This window comes from Hibiscus syriacus, unplaced genomic scaffold, assembly GCF_006381635.1.
Source record: "Hibiscus syriacus cultivar Baekdansim isolate YM2019G1 unplaced genomic scaffold, ASM638163v2 tig00110017_pilon, whole genome shotgun sequence".
Lineage (NCBI taxonomy): Eukaryota > Viridiplantae > Streptophyta > Magnoliopsida > Malvales > Malvaceae > Hibiscus > Hibiscus syriacus.
Genome location: NW_024062565.1, coordinates 719,169 through 739,230, shown reverse-complemented (window position 1 = coordinate 739,230; position 20,062 = coordinate 719,169). Strand labels below are relative to the sequence as shown.

Below are 20,062 nucleotides of genomic sequence, written 5' to 3'. Positions count from 1 at the left end.
ATTAAGTAAATTAAATATTTAACTAAAAATGATAGAATTTAAGATCTGGTTACTGAATTAAGTAAATTTTCTCGATGTTAATAATTTTGAATAAGTGTCCAAATTAAAATAATAAGAGAATTCAAGTATGCTAGAAATTAGAATATAGAGACTAAATAAGAAATTAATCATAATATAGGACTAAAATAATAGTTTTAAAAAATTTATTGCTGACAATTTGTACTGATTGTTTACATCAAGAACAGAGAGAAATGAAATGTATCAAATTAAAAAACAGGGACTAAATAATAAATTAGACCATATAGGATCGGACTAAATGCAGAATTTGACCAAGAGTGTACAATTGTTCCTTGGGCTACCTACCTGTCCTATATAAAAGGAGTAAACTACATCAGATGTCACCAAACTTTAAGCATTGTATCGTTTAGACAAATAAACTTTTGATTTTATCAATTATAACAGTGAACTTTGATTTTTTTTAATTATACCATTTAACTGTTAAATCGTTAACATCACGATGTCATGACTAACGGATGTCGACTAGACATCTCACCAAAATGACGTCGTTTTGATCCGACTGTTAATGATTTAAAGGCACAGTGATATATCGTGAACAATACGAGGCCCATCCTACATAAACGATCTCATACGAGGCCTGGTTAAAGACTGCGCCCCATCTACGAATACAGTAGTCCCGGTCATATATCGTGAACCATCGCTGATCAAGTACACGACAGTCGAAGCCAGGTCGTGTTTAATCTCCAGCCATCTCTTCAATGGCACTGCGTCTTTCACCAATTTCTCTGCCGTTTCCTTCCCCTCCCACATCAGATATTCGTCTTCCAAGTGCAAGCCACGAGCGATTGCATTGACCCTGATCTTGTGTTTCCCGATCTCCAAAGCTGATAACTGTCAAACAAGCAGCAAAAACTATGCATCAGGCACAAAGATGCCAACATCCCAATTGATTGAGTTTGAATCGTTTCGGATTATTAATTCGAATATTGATCTTTCGGGAAGAGAATAATGATTCCGTAATGTTAGTGTATGTTTATGTCAGATCTAGGATTACGATTGTTATTTATAAATCAACAGATTTCGGATTAAAATGATACGAGCAAATTAGATTGAGTCATTGTTATAGAATATACTTACTCTTGTTAGCTGCTGCACTGCAGCCAAGCACGAACCATAAGCAGCAGCACCTCGATGAAGTCCTCTTTCAGCACCGAGTATTGTGGTCATGAACACGATCGAACCACCCGATTTACGGTCTCGCATGCGCTTGGCCACGGCATTTAGTAGAAACATTGCAGCCGTGAAATTTATTCTTATGATCTTTTCCAACTCTTCTCCACGTAATTCCAGATGATCTTGTATCTTTCCTGTATCAGAAAATCCAAGATGTCCGGTCCGGTGTAAACTTATATCGGAGTCAATGTCGAATCGAATACGAATATATCTAAGGATACACTACATAATTGATCGCTTTAGGTTAAGTTTTGTACACTTTTTATCACTGAATTCAAATGATATAATAATATTTGATCACTTTTGTTTTTTGTTAATTAAGATTTGGTGTGAGATTTAATTTTCGTTAGACCTCCTAACGAATTACTGACGTGCCACAATGAGTTTTGTAAAATTAAAAAGGGTAAACTAGAATTAATGGTCACTAATGTTTAAGTAAGTTTTTTCCCTCACTAAAGTTTCACAAGTAACAAAATGGTCACTAAAACATCAAATAGGTCTTCGAACAATGATTTTATATCTAATTTTCCCCAAAAGCTTTCATATATATATATATTCTTTTAAATTTTAAAAATAAAACTTAGAAATCAATTTTTTTTACATTAATCAATCAAATATTTCGAATGATAAACAAGAAAATAAAAAGCTTTTGGAATAAATTAGATATAAAATTATTGTTCAATGACCTATTTGATGATTTAGTGACTACTTTAGTGGAAAAAAACAAAAACTTACACAAACATTAATGACCATTTATGTAGTTTATCCCTTTTAATTTTATAAATTCATTGTCAGTTACAATGTGTTAAAGGTAAGTGATTACGACTCAATCAAATAAAAACGTAAGTGACCAAATATTATGATTTTTGAACTCAATCAAAAAAATTGTACAAAACTTAAACGCAAGTGATCAACTCTGTAGTTTACCCTATATTTAGTATCGGATATGGATACATACCTTGATAAGCATAGCAATTGACAAGAGCATCCAAATGTCCAAACGCATTCCATGCCTTATCAACAGCTTCGTCAAAACCTCCCTCTCTTCCATCTTCCATATCCAATCCGACCACCGCCACTGTTGCCGCCGCCGCCCCTTCCGTCGGTTCCGTTATCTTCTCCTTCACTTTCCTCAAACACCCTTCGTCTCCCATCAAAACCAACCGGCAACCACGTCTGGCCAAATGCAAAGCAATGTTCACTGATATCTCATCTCCATTGGAAGTGACCAAAACCCTCTTTGCTTCATTCTTCTCCATCACTACGGCGAATAATAAATCAGCCTATATGGCTAAGCTTTTATATGAGAAATAAATGGTTGTTAAAAGATATGACCGATTCGACCAGGACCACACAAAAAAAAAACATGTTCCACTCACCTGTGGTTTCCTTTTAATACTTGAAGACTCAACTCGGACGTTCAAACTCAGTTTTTTAAGGCATGGGAAGAAATAAATATGTGAAAGTAACGTTTAGGTTAAATATAGGGAAGGATATTCATATTGGTTGTTGGGAAATTGAATGATACAGATAGGCAATTGTTTTATTTATTATCTTTGCTGACAATGGTTAATTAATGTGAGCTTATCATTTTGATTAAGGGTGAATATTTATTTTTATTAGTCTAAGTTGATTAAGGTAGTACATGTTCGAAATGATTCTCAATCATTTGACAATAAAGATTGAAACATCTTTGATCGAACCCAGAGATGGATTGGGGAGGGGGCGGGTGGGGGCAGTCTCCCCTGCAAATTTAAAATTATCATATATTTTAGATTTTTCTATGTATTTTCTATTGAAAATATTTTTCATCCCCTGAAATTTTACAAATTCAAGTTCGTCCCACCGGCATAAACTCTTGCGTCCGTCACTAATCTAACTCAAGACCTCTAATAATAAGAACTAATTGATTTAATTAAACGGTCAATAAATCAAATATTGATATTTAATATATATATATATATATATAAAGGTGAGGTTTGAAATGAGTCAACTGTTGAGGGAAGTTTTCGTGAAATTTCTAGTATATTTTCCATGAGGATTCCTTTGTGAAATCAAAAAAATAGTTGGTGTGATCTCCGAGTTGACTGCAAAGTATCTTTTTGTTCCTCCTTTTATGGGTTTGTTGTACTTACTCTATTCTTTTCCGACGTTGTTTTTTTTCCTTACTAAAAAAGATTAGGGTAAACTATGTATTTAGTATCTAAACTATATGTTTTAGTTCGTTTTAGTACTTAAACTTTCATTTTTTTCAAAATCATACCTAATGTTTAGTTTTTGTTTCATTTTAATACCCCGTCGTTAAAAATTTAGCGGTTCTGCATTTTTTAATCATTCTAATTCAGTTTATTAATAATTTTGTGACATGCCATTTTTTATTTTTATTATTTTATTTAAATATAATTAAAATTAAAAATAAATTTGAAAGTTAGACTGATTAAATTAGGAGTAATTTGAACGTTAAGTAATAAAATTAAAAAAATAAACTTTAGTGATCAAAATAGGAGTGAGAGATGCTTGAGAGATGAATGATGCAATTTACCCATAAAAAATGTGTCACATGCAAATCACCTGTTAAGTATGATTTTGAAAAAATTGAAAATTTAATCACTAAAACGGACTAAAACTGATAGTTTGGTAATAAACGCATAATTTATCCAAAAATAAAAACTTTAATCATTTTTTGGAATTATATTCCAACATTTGATTTGCAGGAAAAATCGTTATCAGGTAATAACTTATTACCAATAGTAGCAATTTTTGGTTAAAATGATGGAAATGTCAGTGCCTTCAAATTTTTAGGTATTATATAATTTCTGTCACTTTAGACAAGAATACATCTGGAATAATAAATTATTTTCATATGGATCTTTCTCAATTCTCGTTCTTTGTACTTTACTCTAAATTATAAACATAATAATAATAATATACAAAGATTTTAATTAAGTAAAATATTAATAAATTTTAATAGTTAAAATTATTTTATATTTTTTAATATTTAATTTATTAACTATTTATAATTTTACGAGATAAAAAATGCTATTATTGAAAAAAATATAGTTATTTAAAATAATATCTAATTTTGAGTTATTAAAAAATAAATCTTATACATTGAAAAATAACATATTTGTCCACATGAGACCACAAAATTATTATTTCATATTATATTATATTTTATATAAATAAATATGATACTTATAAAATTATTTAAAAATATAAATTTAATATACTAATTATATTAATTATATGTTAAGTGTATTTTTTCCTCGAAAGTTAAACAGTGTAACAATTAAAATATTATATAGATTTTTATTCAAATATTTATAATTTAATATCAAAGCTTAACTTGTTGAAAAAACATATATCATATGGATAATTTAATAAAATATACATTCATGTAATCTTATATTCATCCCAACAGTTTAATCTTACATTTATGTTAAACAAACCAAATAAGGTAATACGATATTTCCAAAGTAATACAACATTTTAGTAATCTTATTCTAAAAGGTAATTTTACATTATGCGAACCAAACGACAGCTAAAAGGATTCAAATTCGAGTATTTTAAAATAAAGAAATGCTTAACTATTCTATATACCTTAAGCTGTAATTAATAAGATGGATTCCTCCTAAAGGTCTTCTTTTCTATTGAGTTCACCTCCACTCAATCACACACATTACAACATTTTGATATTTATAAAGCCATAAGGTTGATGAAAGCTATTCATAAGAAATTTGTTGCAGTTTCTTCAGTACAGCTCCAACACCAAGTCTACAATGGCAGCAGTAGATGATGGTTAGACACATTATTGGGGGGGAAATGAATCAAATCATCACTTTAGTCCATCTTTTAAAAAAATGAATTAAAGGATCACTTTAGTCCATATTTTTCGTTTTAATTTTTTGTTAAAATAATCCATTTTTGATGAAAATTATTAGTTAACTAATGGTCGACGCATATTGTTGACGTGGTATTTGTACATGTGCTAAATTCTCATGTAACATATGTCACGTCATCATATTAGGTGACGTGACATATATCATCACCTAGTATATATCAAATTAATAATTTAGAACGTATAAAAATTTTACGTCAGCAATATGTATCGATTGTTAGGTAATTAACAGTTTTCATCCAGCAAAAATTATTTTGACAAAAACTTAAAATATTAAGGACTAAAGTATTAAAAGAAAGAATAGAGGCTAAAATTATCATTTGGGTGATGTGATATATATCGCGTCATTACCTTAAGTGACATGATACATCTCATATTGACAATTTAACACGTAGAAATTTCATGTCAGCAACATGCATTAATCGTTAATCAAATATCAGTTTCCAAAGGGACTATTTTACTTACAGTCTGCATCTGTTTTAATCCAATGCTCCCCATTTGCACTTGCAGCAGTACAGTCATGAAGCTCATATTTAGGCATTTCTGAGATGGACTTATAATCTTGGGGTCCTTCCATTGACCTTAATCCCTCAGGAAACCACTTGTTATCTTCACTGTAAGGAGCATTATTCATCTTCTTCCCATGCAAATTTTTGGATTCTCTGTCAGCAACGGAGCTTTCACTTTCAGGGTGAACTTTCCTGTGGAACATTTTTATAACCTGCAAGCCACACTGATAAGAAAATCATTATAGAAAGTGTATTGTAACTCCACAAGACTCACCTTTTGGAGTTTTTTCTTGGTTGTAGCAGAATTTGTTTCTTTAGGAGAAGAAGGATGAATCTTTTTCAGAATTTTGTTGATGAGATGTTTGACAGGTTTCTTGTTGTGCTTGTTCTTCATCTCCAGTTTCCCACATTTTCCCATGGGGATCTCTTCTGCAATTTTTGTTTCTGCAAGTTCAATTGAAGACCCAAACAGGTATCCTTGAAGTGGACACATGATTGTCTTCCCATTACCTTGAGCATTGACTTCTCGAATCGGCTTACCGCCAAGTGTAATCGAGTTAACCGGACTATTTCTTCCTGGTGATTCATTGGAACCATGTTCTTCAGCTTCAAGGAACTTCTCCAGTTCATCATTGATGAGCTTCAGATGATTCTCGGTCACCTCGGTTTCTTCTTCGGCTATGTTCTCTAGAGGCGTGGTGAATGTTGGCGTTACAGGCTCGGACCCTAGCGTTCCGATGGTGAGAAAGCCATGGAACAGTCCTGAGACGGCAGTGGATGTTCCATCATCTCCAAAGTTGTCCTGATCAGTGAGAGATGATGACTGAGCAGAAAGACATGCACAGTAGCTACCTGAAATCAGGATTTAAAGATTAGGAACACGACTTGCACTACAAGTAACTTTGATGAGTTTAGTGCAATAGAATCTAATGAGCAATGCATTATTTAGAGGGATCAGAAGAGCCGATTATCGTGCTCAACCACGCTGATCCGATCTCGTGACGATTTTCGTGTGATGGATTGTGGATTGTTTCGAGAAAATCGGAATACCAATTGTGAGATCCTTGAATGGTTCAACATTAGTTGGCCGAAGCTTATGCTGCATCCATCCTAGAAACTGCAATGACAACGGCAAGGGTGTGAATTTAGCAGGAATTTTAAGTGTTTAAGCTATTCCAAGATGCAACTGGAGTAGAGACTTACCTTCATTTTCATTCTTGCTTTGAGGAGCTTGACGTTAAATTCTTTTGGTTTTCATACGAGGAATGTATATAGAGAGAGATATGTTTAGATGATTAAGCGGAAAAGGAGCTAAAGGCACTGATGGAGTGGCAGCTAGAAGGGTCTGTTACAGGTGTGAGTATGTTGATACAAGTAGAAAGATAGAAAATTTTTGGTGGGATGTTCTTTGTCGCAATCCAATCAAGTGGACAAATTCGGGAGTATATTTTTATGTTACGGATGTAGTTTATGGTGTGCAATGACCTTAAAAAACATTATTATGCGACTATTACATTGTGTTACGGCCAAAAGACTCGATAATTTACTCAATTTTATGGTTTGTCAGACTAAAATGTCTCGAGTAATCTATACGTTAAGGCATTGCAAATTCTAGTTATTGGTTTAACATCTTGAAAGAACATATCCGAAAAAAGAAACTCAAACACCAGTGTTTGAAACATAAGTTATTCGATTAAAACAACAATTGATTATAGTGGATGAAAAATTTGCTCAAATGAAAGTAGAAGTAGAAGCGAGAGAAGCTGAGAGAGAAGCGAAAGAAGCGAAGTAGCATATCAGAGAAAATATGATGAACTTCAAAAACAAATTGAAGCAGATGATGCAGCAAAATCAAGTGCGAAGTTCACACCCAATGTGATTTCTTAGGCTCATGTCATGTTTATTCTAGTTAAATTGTATTACATTTCATTTGAATGTTTAACTACATTACTTGAATGTTTGTAAACTTTTATTTATTTATTTTGTTAAGTATTTTTTACTTAATTCGAGTCGTATCAAGGTTGTTATTGAATATTGTTACATGATATATTAAATGTAGGCTATAATAGTACAAAATAGTATTTGTAAAATAGATTCGATTAGCGACGTTTAAGATGAAAAACGTCACTGAAGGACTACACATTTGCGGTGTTTTTGGCTCCCAAATGTCGCTATATGGCTTAACATAAGCGGCGTTTTAGTATAACAAGTGAAGCTATATATCATAGTATATAGCGGCGTTTTATTCACAAACACCACTAAATATCATGGTGTATAGCAGCGTTTTTTATTTACAAACGTCGGTAACTTTTGCAATATTGGTTTTTATCGACATTTTTTGCGGGTTTTTTTTACGTTGGGAAGTTTTATTGCGACGTTTGTAAACGCCGTTATAGGATTAAAATAAACGTCGCTATTGAATTGTTCTACTGTAACGACTCAACATTCGTCAAAAGTAAGAAAAACGTCTCTGGAAGATCTAGATCTTAAAAAAATCACGATTTGTTAACATGACTTAAGATATGTTTATGTGATCCACTAGAACTAAACTCACCATCACTGGTAATATCTACTTAACCTGCTAACTTACGAGTAGTCATGATGATCATACATCTAACACCAACTTCAAAAGTCACTATAAAACCTCATTATAGAGATTAAAAGAAGGGATACGGCCTAGATAAAACCAGTTCATCTTCATTTATTTTTCTGTTATCTCATCATAAAGAGAGAGAATATCAATACCGACCAACGATTATTTTCTTATTAACTGTGTCTCTTTGCTCAAACCAAAAGAAATGAACCGTTTACAATCATCGTAAATCATTTGATATTATCAACAATATTGATTCTAATTTAAGACCTTCCAAATTATATGAAAACATGGGCATCTTGATATGGGACCAAGAGTGAGGCAAGTTTAACTTTTAGTTAGTATGCCCCCCCTTCCCTATTGACCATGATCCCCATAATGCATCTCTTTTGCAGCTTTAATAAAATGAACTGCCCCCCCCCCCATGCAGTGACGTCATAATGGATTTGCACCTTATGCAGGCATAAAAGATAGTGACATGGTTTATAATATTAAAACGATTAATAATAAATAAATATAATTTAAAAAAAAACTACGGGTAGAAGAGAAAAAAACTCTAATCGGGTCGAATAAGTATAAGATTTATTAATATTGTACCATGTGTGAATTTTCGATCGAGAAAAGGTACCATTCACACAGTACTGCAGGCTCTTATACACTATGATATTCTATTTGGAGCTTGACGAAGAAGAAGATGTTATGAGCATCGAGACAAAACACCTTAAACTAGGATCCACCCCCATGTAATTATGTTCTTCCTTTTTACCACGTGGGTGAATATCATAGTGCATTGTGTTGGATCCTTAGCTTTCAATCAATCTCCCAACAGTTAAGGGATAACTCCACCCTTTGCCCCTCAATCTGCAGGTGGTGAACTACATACACGTACATATGATGACAACCAACACCGCTGTTAACTTTTGCCGATTCTGGTTTCTTGTAATAAGTCATTTGCATGGATACAACTAGGGCTGAGCAACGAAACCGAGAAAATCGATACGAACTGAGTAAAACAGTTCGGTTCGGTTCGATTTGGCTTTAAACGGTTCGGTTTTCGGTTCGGTTTAAAGGCTTCATTTTTTTGATTCGATTCGGTTCGGGTTTTCCATATGGAACTCATTTGTTCCATATTGAACCGAATAGGCAATTTTTGTAAAAAAAATTATAGTTTCAAGTGATTTTTTCATTGAAAAACCGAAAAACCGAATCGAACCGAACCGAAAAACCTGAACCGTTAAAAAAACCGAATCGAACCGATAAAACCGATTTCGGTTTTTTCGGTTTTTTAACTATTCGATTTCGGTTTCGGTTTAAATATTGAAAAACTGTTTATTTCGGTTCGGTTCAATTTTTGGTAAAAAACCGAACCGAACCGAATACACCCCTAGATACAACAACTTATACATCAAACAAGTATCTATCTACCTATCTATATATATATATTTATATATAAAGTGTCAACCCTGATTAAAAAAGAACAGATACATGATTTTATGTTAGGGAAAATAAACTTTTAAAACTTTAAAGAAAATATTGATTTATAAAATTTCAAGGGAACAAAAAACAGATTTTCAATAAAATATATAAAATAATTCAAAATATATGATAATTTTAAGGCAAAAAGATATGAGAGGTTCATGTACTTCAAAAAAAAAAACAATGTGACCGCGTATTATTTCTCTCTCGATGTGATCCTCTAACTCAGAAAATAAATCATGTGTGATTCTTTGACCAATATTTTTCGTCGTTGAACGTTACAATGCTGACGTGGCAGTTCACTATGCTAACGTGGTGGTCTACAGTACTGACATGATAATCTACAGTAGTTGATAACATAGTAGATAACATGAAAGATAAGACACAACAGTAACTCAAACATAGTAAATGGATCGCCACGTTTGTCACGTGAATATCATAACGGTTAACGACGAAAAACACCGCTAAAGAACCATATTAAGGATGATTACTTCGACGTATCCACTGATCAAACCCTATTGAGTAGCATAACCATAATTACGTGAAAAGATACAATTTGTACAGTGTTGAATCTTTCAGGAATTTTCTTATTACTGCTCCATATTAATTTATGTCGGTAGCAGGAGCACATCTTTGCTTTATATCAGATCATGCAAGTATAGAAATAATTTAATAAATTTAATAATTTATTTAAAATTTTCATTAAATTAAAATAATAGTTGGATAATTGCATTCTTCCGTAAAGGAGTAATAATTTTATATTAAATTGTTAGGTAAAATTGTTTCAGATGCTACTGAACTTTGATTGTTGACTCGTTTACACCATTAAACTTTTAATTTTATTAATTATAATACTGAATATTAGTTTTACAGTCAATTATATCACTATATCGTTAAATTATTAACTAGAAAACTATATAATTAACAGTCGCTAACGTAGCATGTTTGATGTTAACTTAAAAGGTTAACATTTTAAATTACGTTTAACCAAAAATATTATATTTTTTTATAATATTTTTATTACATTTATTTTCTACCGTTTTTAAAATTAGATTACAGTAACAGAACTATCATGGTTTCACAAATATTTTTTGCTCTTTTTTTCTTACTCTACTGGACGGTGTTTGAGTAACATTTCTGATATGATAGCAACTTCAACGGCCAATATCAACTCTCATTTTATTGAATTAATTATTAGTATTTAATCTATTAATTTCAGCTCCCATTATTTCCATATATTGATGAATTTCGTTACCTTTTTCTTCAATACATCTTTACATGCTACTCTCTATCATTGCACCAAGCAGATATATTGGTTCCATGAACGTCTCTGGTAAGGGACTGAATTTTCCACGTGGATCAATCAGTTGTTGACAACTGATTTCTTGTTTTTAACCCACCCTATGATAATCAGAGGCATCGTATGCGCATAAAATCTTTGTTGAAAGATTCTTTCACTGAAATCAACTGTATAATGTGTCTTTCCTATTTAGTTAGGACAAAATCCTGCGTCTGTTTAAAATAGTTATGATAAAACCTTGAAAAAACTAAAAGAATAACAAAAAAATGGATAAAGTACACAAACGATCCCCAACTATAAGATATTATTTTATTAAGTACATTGACTATTAAAACTTACAAAATGATCTTTTGACAATAGAATGTTACTTTGTTAAGTTTCTCGATTATTTATTATATTCCAAACTTATCATTTTCCTTAAAAAAAATTAACGGTTGTTTAAACTGAATGTTAATATAATAGTTGAGATATGATAATCATTTGAGAATTTATGATCATATTTTATCTTATCACAGTCAACAAGATTAACATTCAGATCAAAATTTTGTCAATATTTAACGAAAAATGATGAGTTTAGAACATACTGAAAGTCCACAATCGAGTCAAAAATTTAAATTAGTTTAGTTGACGTTCATCAGCGGAACCATTAGTCAGATCAGCTAATGGACCACAGTTAGGGATGTAGGTATCCCTCCAAAAGGCTATCGTCTTCCCATTACTAACATTTCATACCATACTGTTTCTCATATGTTCCAAATACGGTTAATACCCCGCCAAAGTATAGAACAATTCAAATTTCTCAACACTTTTTGGACTATAACCACACCACTCAGTATCGATCTCGTTAAATGATCGACACTTAACAAGATCGACACTCATTTTCTCGATCATATGATCTCGAACGAAATATTTAATCAGACCCTTCATTGCAAGACAAAAACCTTTATTATTATTAAAAAAATAATCAATTAATTGCCTATGCTTCTCAAAAATAATCTATAAGGGTTAAAAAGATTTACAGGGGATGTACATAGTAAGTGTGGTTTGTTGTTGTCAATCGTCGAGGCGTTGGATCTCACCCATCATTATACGGTTGCTTGTGACTTTGAAACCTAATAGCGCAGGATCAATCTGTCTTCCTTTCTTCCCTTTCTTCTTGCCGCGTCCGGCCTGTAGACCGCCATCTGATGGTTCCAAGCAAGTGTTGTTAGCCGCCTCGTTCCCGCGAACCACCGGCTTCTTTAGAATCTCCATGAATGATGCTTCAGACACAGCGGCATCATTGCATGATGATGTCCTTCTAAAACGGACGTCTTTCTTGCCCGATGCCTGAGTTTCTACGCAACTCATTGATCCTAGATTTGCTGCCGTCTCCTGTCTTCCTTCTGAACTCAGTCAATAAAACACAAGATATCGTGACCAATATATACGATTTAAGAAACATAGGTCTCGAAAATTTTCTTTTCTTCATTCATCTTTCTCTATAATTAAAAGAGAAGTTGAAATCATACCATCGGAAGTTGTAAGGCTTGCAGAACTGTTCTGTTTGACAAATGCCAGTGAGTTTTGATCAGAAAAGACATCCTGGGATGAAGAAACCTTCGGCACAGGTGGGCATTTTTGCGAAACTTTGTCCAGTCCCTTTGGTAGTATTGAAGGTAACCTTATCAATAAAAGAGGTCCTTAGATCGTTTTGCAAATTAAATTCGATTGGTTAAAACTAAGAACGCATAACATTAAAATTAACGCAAAAGCTCCTATTACAAGTTATGATGATGGACATTAAGTACTATTCTCTTGCATAAACCGCGTAGTAAAAGAACCCCACCTATCCGTGGAAACATCATAGCCAACCGATTTATCAAATCCAAATTCGTAACCATGCAACCCACCGCTCCCATCTGCAGGATTCCACTTTTCAGGTTTAATTCATGTAAAAAATGGATTCTGCTTGGGAAAAATCGTAAAAGAGATTACCAGTACTATGAGAATTATGCCGGCTATGGATGCTACTTCGTAGATCACCGTACTCCAAGGCCGTGTCTGCTTGCATATTGTCTTCAAACACTGGCACAGAATCATTTTCCTTCTCGTTTGCTACCAGTTCTGCTATTTCTATATCCGCAGCTGATTTTCTCATCAAGCTAGCATCTGCATTACTACAAGGGTCTTCGATGCCCATCAAGAATGACTGCTCTTCTACAAATGAGCCAGAACCAGTTTTAAGAGGCAATCTTTCACAGTTAACCATTTGGTTGACAGAACCACTTGCAGCAACTCCATGCAAATGATCTTGCAACAATGCACATGAATTTTGAAGGCCTTCTGGAAACAAGTTCGCGTGATTTTCCTGGTTTGGAAAATGACTAAAAGGAAAATTGGAAGTTTGCTGCTCAGAAACAGGCCCAAAGGTTTCCCTCCCTCTAGAAGATGTAGTAGAATGTTGACAATCAACTTCTGATGATTGCATTGATTGAATAACAAGTTTTTGTTGAAGGTCCATTAAAGCTTTCTTAGAGTTGTCATGAACCCCTCCAGCTGATGCCCAAGGGCTTGAATCAACTTCAGACTCCCTTCTCTGCAATTCTGCTTCAAGATTTAATTGCTGCATCTGTTTTGTGGTCCAACTCATTTCTAGCTGCTCATTTTTCCTTGAGTCGAAGCTATCCATTGCCACAGGATGAGGTGCAAATGCATTACTTGAAAATTGCTGGCTAAGAGGGTGGTTACCTGAAGAAAAAGGACCAAGTTGATTGTTGGAGTGCATGTAAAGGTTTTCAGCTAGATCTAGAGAATTTGCATTTTCTACTTTCATCCTAGGAGCAGCTGCAGGGAGATTCAACCTGCCAAATGCTGTAGAGCTGGGGTCAAAATTCCCTCGCTCCGGTAGGTCCTGCAAAGCATGATTCTTTCTAAGGTTGCAGTAATGCTCTTCAAGAGGGGACAGCCTCTTCTGGTAAAGATCTGAAGCATTCAACCCTACAGAATGAGCCAGATGATTATTGCTGGGATTCCCCACAAATTGACCAACTTCATCCACAGACAATGAACCAGAAAGTCTCCTATCCCCCTCCAGTCCTAATTGTTGTCTCAGAGCCATAGATAACTGCTGCACTTGCAACTGCTCTTGTTGAAGACGAAGCTGATGCTCCAAAGGAAGCATATTGCCATACTTTGCCTGTGACATTAAATCCAAATATTCAGCTCGTTGCCCCTGGAGTGCACTCTGGTTAATCTTCGCTTGGATGATCTGCTCCAATGAAGGATCCAGGTGTCTTGAAGCAAGAGAATTCTGCTGTGATTCACTCAGGATATGCCTTCGTAACTGAACTTGATCAAGTATGTTGTCTCTAGCAGCATCAAATATGTGATGACCATAACCAGGACCAGTCATCTGATGCTGCAGCAATTGATCAATGAGCAATTCCTGAGATTGAGAATGTGGAAGCTGTATATGTTGTTGCTGCTGCTCCTGTAACAATTTGATTTGATGGTGGCGAAGCTGCTGCTGCCGCTGGAGTTCCATCTGATGCTGCCTCTGTAGTTCCAACTGCTGATGCCGCTGTAGTTCCAGCTGCTGCTGCCGCTGTAGTTCCAGCTGATGTTGCCGCTGCCGCTGAAGTTCCAGCTGCCGCTGAAGTTCCAACTGCTGCTGCTGTCGCTGAAGTTCCAACTTCTGCTGCTGTCGTTGAAGTTCCAACTGCCGCTCTTGTTGAAACTGAAGCTCCAAAAGATGTTCCATATGTGGAGCTGAATGATGGATTGGCTTCTGGAGATCAAAATTTTTGCTCATCAGATCAAAACAATGAATTTGCTCTCCATCAAATCCAGCAGAATGTGGAAAGGGGTGAGAGATATGATTTTTCTCTTGAAGCGGTTCATTGGGCAACTTTGTTGACATTAGTTGCTGTAACAGGCTAAAACCACTGTATTCTTGCTCCATGTGAGGTGAGGAGCGCCCACCAGCAGTTCCTAGATGAATGTTAGGGTTAGACAAAGCATTTCTTCTATAATCATCAGGCCAAACCTCTTGAAAAGAAGTTTGTTCAGCAACTGTACAAAAAACACTCTGACCAGTAAAATCTGTCTCTCCATCAAGCAAAGGATCGAAAAACTGTCCCCTATCACCTATGCTAGAAGCTATATTAGATGAATGAGAATGCTTCAAACCAGATGGGCTCCTCAACTCAGACATCAACAAACCAAACGGATGCAACTCATCCTCTTGATGAGAAATTATATTAGTTTTTGAAAATACATCTGTAATGGACAAATGATTTGCAGGATCAGCAGCAGCACTTGTGGGCCTTCCAGGAAAAATAATTTCTGCATCACACAGGAATCAGGATGGAAGGAAGGCATCATTAACAAACACAACAAATAACAAAATCAACAATGCCTCCAACCCATTAAACTTACCCTCTTCTTGAGCATCAGTGAATTTATGGAGGCTCAGATCTTCAGAATGCTCAGAATGAAAACTTTGAGTAGGTCGTCTTAACTGAAACTCAGTACCAGAAGTCTCAACAGCAGACAAAGTCCGCTTCTGATCACATCCAATGGCAGATCCCTTCAACTCAGGAGCAGAAGCAGACGATGAGGTCTCTCCCAAGCTCCCTGCAAAAGAATCGGCTTGCATTCCCATAACTGTATTACCACTGGATGTAGAACTAGAATACATTCTTAGGTGTGGCATGACTTCACCAAGTTCTTGGAAAGGTGATCCATTCAGAGCATCCGCCAATCGAACAAGTAAGTCTGTACCAAAATAACCTTGCTCGAACCATGTAATTATGTCGATTCCCAGATATGGTCCCTGAATTACCCCTCGAGGATCAAGATAGCACAAACTCAAATGCTCAGGAGGGATAACACTTTCCAACGAATGTGCCTCATTATTGCCCTTAATATTTATCTGGTTAGGACTTAGAGTAGGCTGTAATGAAGAAAAATCAAATAGAGAACTAGAGTCTTCAGGAAGCTCGCCACCCACTCCAAATTGCATGGATGATTCATTGTCCTTCAACGTAGGGTTTTTTTGCATTTTCAAATCAGTGACTTCTCCGTAATCAAAAGATTTTATTACATCAGCCTCATTTATGGACCCACCAATCTCGCTGTTTGATACAAAAGCATGGGTTACATCTATGTCAGATGGTGACTCACATCGTAGCCCACCTTTAGAACTATCCATTTCTGTAAGGACAAGCAGAACAAATCAATGAATATATTCTTAATGAATAACTGATAGCTGAGCTGACAACTAAAAATGATAGTTTCCTACCCTTGGTCACAATTATCAATGAACCTGTCGCATATGCCTCGGTATGTTTCCCTAGATGGTTATTGTTTACAGCAGGCTTCTCACCTGAATCAACATTATCGTCCCTGTTAACCGAGGAACTTTGTGTCCCTTCACCTGAATTCACATCAGGAATATTGGATTAGGACCAAATAGATAAACTCAGATCTCAATCATATCTAATTATTCACCAAGAAAAACACTAGCAAAAAATCTGTTTCCATAGTCCATGCTTGTTTCTCTAGAAGAATTGTACAACACTCCACTGCTTGTAGTTTTTCCCTTCCATATATCTCCAAGGGCAGCCTGCAATAATCAAGCAAGAAAATTTGATGCAACCACATAGAAGGATAAATATGAATACATCTTTCTTCTCTAAATCATATTAAAAGCCTCATACGGTACCTCTTCTTCTTCATAAGGAGAAACAAAAGCCAAAGGCTCGACTGTTTCTTTTTGCGTTATTGGTAATAAATGATCCATCTCATCAGGCAGGATGTCAAAATTTGGAGCAGTCTTTTGCTTGCGGTAAATGTCAAGGAGTTTTCCTCTTGGGTAGCAATATGCGTAAAAAGTTTTGTTTTTGTCCAGAGGAAGAGATCCAATGGCAGAAGCAGAATTTAGCCTCCCAATATGTAGGCTTCCATTAGCATTTGACCTACCTCGTCCTGCAAATCGCACATTTGATCCCTCCGCTCGTCCCCTTTCTGAACCAAATCCTGGAGCACTATTGTTAGAAGCAGACCCACCTGCATGAATTTCTAAACGATGCCGTGGCCTCCACTTATCACGAGAATCATTCTCACGTTCAGAAGCTAAGCGGACCCCACCGACAAGAGCTTGTTTGTCAGTAGGGCCAGCTTCCTTCTCAGCATCTTTCCTCTTCTCAGTTCGAGAATCATTTTCTTTGTCTTCAGGACGCCATCTCAAAGACAACTTCTTGTCTCTACGAGATTCATGGCTCAAATTGCGACTGCTAACATCATGCCATCTCTCTGAAGACGCCAAGGTCCTATTTTCAGGAACATCCCTTGTCGATGAAATGTCAGCACGGCGGTCTTCTTTTCTACGATCTCTTCGGCCAAGTAAGCTTGTTTCTCTCTCTTCTTCTCGCCAACGGCGACTGCTTTCAAGATCAGGGGCAATCCTCCTCCAGTCTTTCTTGTCTTGAGACCCATCCAAATGCCAACTATCTTTTGGGTTGGGATCACCAGAGGCTTTATTGGGCAACAAATTTGACATTCTTATATCCTGTTAAGAGTAAATAATTACAACACTGGAAGGATACAAACCAAAATAAAAATTTGACAATAAGCTAAAAGTCATATATAATTTGTGACGAGCATTGTTAAATGATGGAATCTAGTCTGACTAATATTCATGAAATCAGATGTAATTTTTACCCGAACTTCGACCACAAGGATAAAAGAGACTAGAAATCAACAAATTAAGACTCATATGGAAATAAACGTAAGTGGCCTAAAAACATTAATAAGAGAAATTGAGTTCCATACTCCAGAAGTTCCAGCAGTTAACATCTTGGAATCAGACGGTTTAGCGTAAAGCCACTGTGGGGACAAAGGTACGTTGCTCTCTGAAATTGCTTGACCTACTGGCCAAACAAGAAAAGGTTTAATTTTACAATAAAAGAGCTGTTCAAGCTTTCAAATTTAAAAAACTTAAATATTCAACAAAGATCATCACCTTTGGTGTCCTCAAGTAGCCCAGTGAGTCCCTTGTCCTCCATGTTCCTTTCCCATGCTTCACCTAAAAAAATAAAAAGATCAAAGATAATTAATCCATAGGTGAATTTGGCAGACAAACACATAACCACAACTTCCAGGCTCATTTCCATGGATTCCCTAAATTATCAAATTATTTGAAAATGAACTGCCAAGTCTCCTTGAAGCAGGTGATGAACCTTTCATTGAATTGAATCTTTTCAAAGGATAAGCATACTACAGTACCATATCAACTTCAGCGCTGGCAGTTTACATTTTCCAATAATTATGACAAACAACTAAACCAATATTCTTTTTTTTTATTAAAAAAGTGCGATCTGTTATCAAACCACTAGTGCATTTGAACGGAAGGTTTGAGCTAAATATAATTCAACATAGAAACAATTATGAACTTCTTTGTTATAATATCTTTGCGTTTATGGGGAAAACCTTTGAATAACAACGCAGTAAAAAAATGGAAGACTAACAGAATCGAACGAGATCTTAGGAGGGAAAACAAATGAATCATGAACGAAATCAGAAATCTACAACCAATAAATTAAACAGATCTATCGAAATTAAAATAATGAAATGCTCTGTCAAGGATTAAAGATTTAGGCAAACGCACAGATTCAAATGAAATTATAACCAATAAAATAGACATGCAAAAAGTTAAAATTAGAGGAAACAATGAGAGAAGTAATTGATCGAAATTTAAAAAAAAAGGGAAAAATGTAGAATACCTTTGAGGGAGGAGTGATCAGAGCTGGTTTTGGAGGAGAGGAGATCATCAGGTAGATCTAATTTTCCGTCAGCCATTGAGAATTCTAGAAGGCAGAGATCGCGGCGGAGATACGCCGGCGTTTAAGATTCTGAAAAAAATAAGAGTCGCAGGTAGAGAGAAAAATATATATAGGATCGATTTTAGAGAGAGAGAGAGAGAGGAATGGCTAGGTTAAAAAAAATTGTTTTTTTTAATAAAAATCTTTTTTTTTCGCTTTGAAAGGGATAGAGAAGAACCTTAAAATTAAATAAATATATAAATAAATATCTATTAGATAATGGATAGTTTAGTTTTACAAGGTGTATTTTGGGTTTTTTTTAATGAATAATAAGAAAAAAAATAACAATGATCTTTTATTATTTTGATAATTAATTAAATAAACAGATCAAAATAAATATTAGGGTAAATTACATGTTTAGTATCTAAATTATTAACTATGATCCATTTTAGTATCTAAACTTTCATTTTTTTTAAAAACATACTTAAAATTTTGTTTTTGTTTCAGTTTAGTACTCGTCGTTAAAAATTTTAATTTTTGTTTTATTTTAGTATCCGCTCAAAATTTAACGTTAAGTTTTGAGAAAAAAAATGAAAGTTTATGTACTAAAACGGATCAAAACTGATAGTTTAGGTACTAAATGCGTTAAATTTTTAACAACATGTACTAAAATGAAATAAAAACTAAATATTCGATATGATTTTTAAAAAAATTAAAAATTTAGATACAAAAACGAATCGAAATTGATGATTTAAATACCAAATTCGTAATTTATCCTAAATATTATTATGTATAGTGGTTTCTAAGTTATTATGATATTGTTGAAATCCTCACGTGTTTATTTGAATTTAAAGATTAATTTTGAATTTGCAAATCGACATTTATCAATAATTTTATTTTCACGAACTAAATTATTTTTTAAAGGGATGCATGAACTAAATTATTTTAGTGATGAAAGATATGATCATTATTTTTAGAGTTATCGAGTTTAAACACCTACAACTATAAGATATTAGAGTGTTTATTATCAAATAATTAAGGGTCTTTAGAATAAATACTACCCTTATAATTATCTTAAATTAATAAAATAATATTAATTTTATTAAAATTATATACACTTTATGAGCAACTTTGATAAATTTCTTCAATGATCCTTATAGTTTTTGGATGTTAAATAATACTAATGTTGTCGATTCTCGATTCAGTGACGAATGTAGGTTTTGATATGAA

General features: G+C 34.3%; 3 protein-coding genes across 5 annotated transcripts; all 3 read right to left on the bottom strand.

Annotated features, from left to right (window-relative positions):
* Nucleotides 1-630: 630 nt before the first annotated feature.
* Nucleotides 631-2,510, bottom strand: LOC120212806 (2-dehydro-3-deoxy-D-gluconate 5-dehydrogenase-like). The gene is made up of 3 exons (XM_039210986.1): nt 2,210-2,510; nt 1,156-1,385; nt 631-909 (listed from the first exon to the last, which is right to left on the bottom strand). The coding sequence occupies exons 1-3, from the start codon at nt 2,508-2,510 to the stop codon at nt 631-633; spliced, it is 810 nt and encodes a 269-aa protein (XP_039066917.1).
* A 3,244-nt stretch (nt 2,511-5,754) lies between these two features.
* Nucleotides 5,755-6,738, bottom strand: LOC120212953 (protein LAZY 1-like). The gene is made up of 4 exons (XM_039211124.1): nt 6,709-6,738; nt 5,933-6,481; nt 5,797-5,870; nt 5,755-5,758 (listed from the first exon to the last, which is right to left on the bottom strand). Exons 1-4 carry the CDS (start codon nt 6,736-6,738, stop codon nt 5,755-5,757), a joined length of 657 nt encoding a protein of 218 aa, XP_039067055.1.
* Nucleotides 6,739-12,035: 5,297 nt separating this feature from the next.
* Nucleotides 12,036-19,024, bottom strand: LOC120212872 (protein ESSENTIAL FOR POTEXVIRUS ACCUMULATION 1-like). Of its 3 annotated transcripts, XM_039211061.1 has the most exons (12): nt 18,794-19,024; nt 18,034-18,096; nt 17,844-17,941; nt 16,735-17,580; nt 16,563-16,635; nt 16,312-16,446; nt 15,447-16,223; nt 15,102-15,353; nt 13,005-14,999; nt 12,856-12,928; nt 12,539-12,690; nt 12,036-12,412 (listed from the first exon to the last, which is right to left on the bottom strand). In XM_039211061.1, the coding sequence occupies exons 1-12, from the start codon at nt 18,867-18,869 to the stop codon at nt 12,081-12,083; spliced, it is 4,872 nt and encodes a 1,623-aa protein (XP_039066992.1). In that variant the 5' UTR covers nt 18,870-19,024; the 3' UTR covers nt 12,036-12,080. The 3 variants fall into 3 exon arrangements, with proteins under 3 accessions (XP_039066992.1, XP_039066990.1, XP_039066991.1); XM_039211059.1 differs by having other exon boundaries at nt 13,005-15,353; XM_039211060.1 differs by having other exon boundaries at nt 13,005-15,353; nt 17,844-17,938.
* Between the last annotated feature and the right edge of the window lie 1,038 nt (nt 19,025-20,062).

Bases quoted from the DNA above. Each gene is read 5' to 3' on its own strand.
- LOC120212806 (XM_039210986.1), bottom strand. From the start codon at position 2,510: ATGGAGAAGAATGAAGCAAAGAGGGTTTTGGTCACTTCCAATGGAGAT. The intron at 1,386-2,209 runs GTATGTATCCAT...TTTCTGATACAG, and splicing joins CAATTGCTATGCTTATCAAG to GAAAGATACAAGATCATCTG. The intron at 910-1,155 runs GTAAGTATATTC...CTTGTTTGACAG, and splicing joins CAGTGCAGCAGCTAACAAGA to TTATCAGCTTTGGAGATCGG.
- LOC120212953 (XM_039211124.1), bottom strand. From the start codon at position 6,738: ATGTTGAACCATTCAAGGATCTCACAATTG. The intron at 6,482-6,708 runs GTATTCCGATTT...CTTTCTGCTCAG, and splicing joins ATTCAAGGATCTCACAATTG to TCATCATCTCTCACTGATCA. The intron at 5,871-5,932 runs GTGAGTCTTGTG...TGTGGCTTGCAG, and splicing joins CCAAGAAAAAACTCCAAAAG to GTTATAAAAATGTTCCACAG.
- LOC120212872 (XM_039211059.1), bottom strand. From the start codon at position 18,869: ATGGCTGACGGAAAATTAGATCTACCTGATGATCTCCTCTCCTCCAAA. The intron at 16,636-16,734 runs GTACCGTATGAG...TGATTATTGCAG, and splicing joins CTCCTTATGAAGAAGAAGAG to GCTGCCCTTGGAGATATATG. The intron at 12,691-12,855 runs GTGGGGTTCTTT...TTTATTGATAAG, and splicing joins TATGATGTTTCCACGGATAG to GTTACCTTCAATACTACCAA.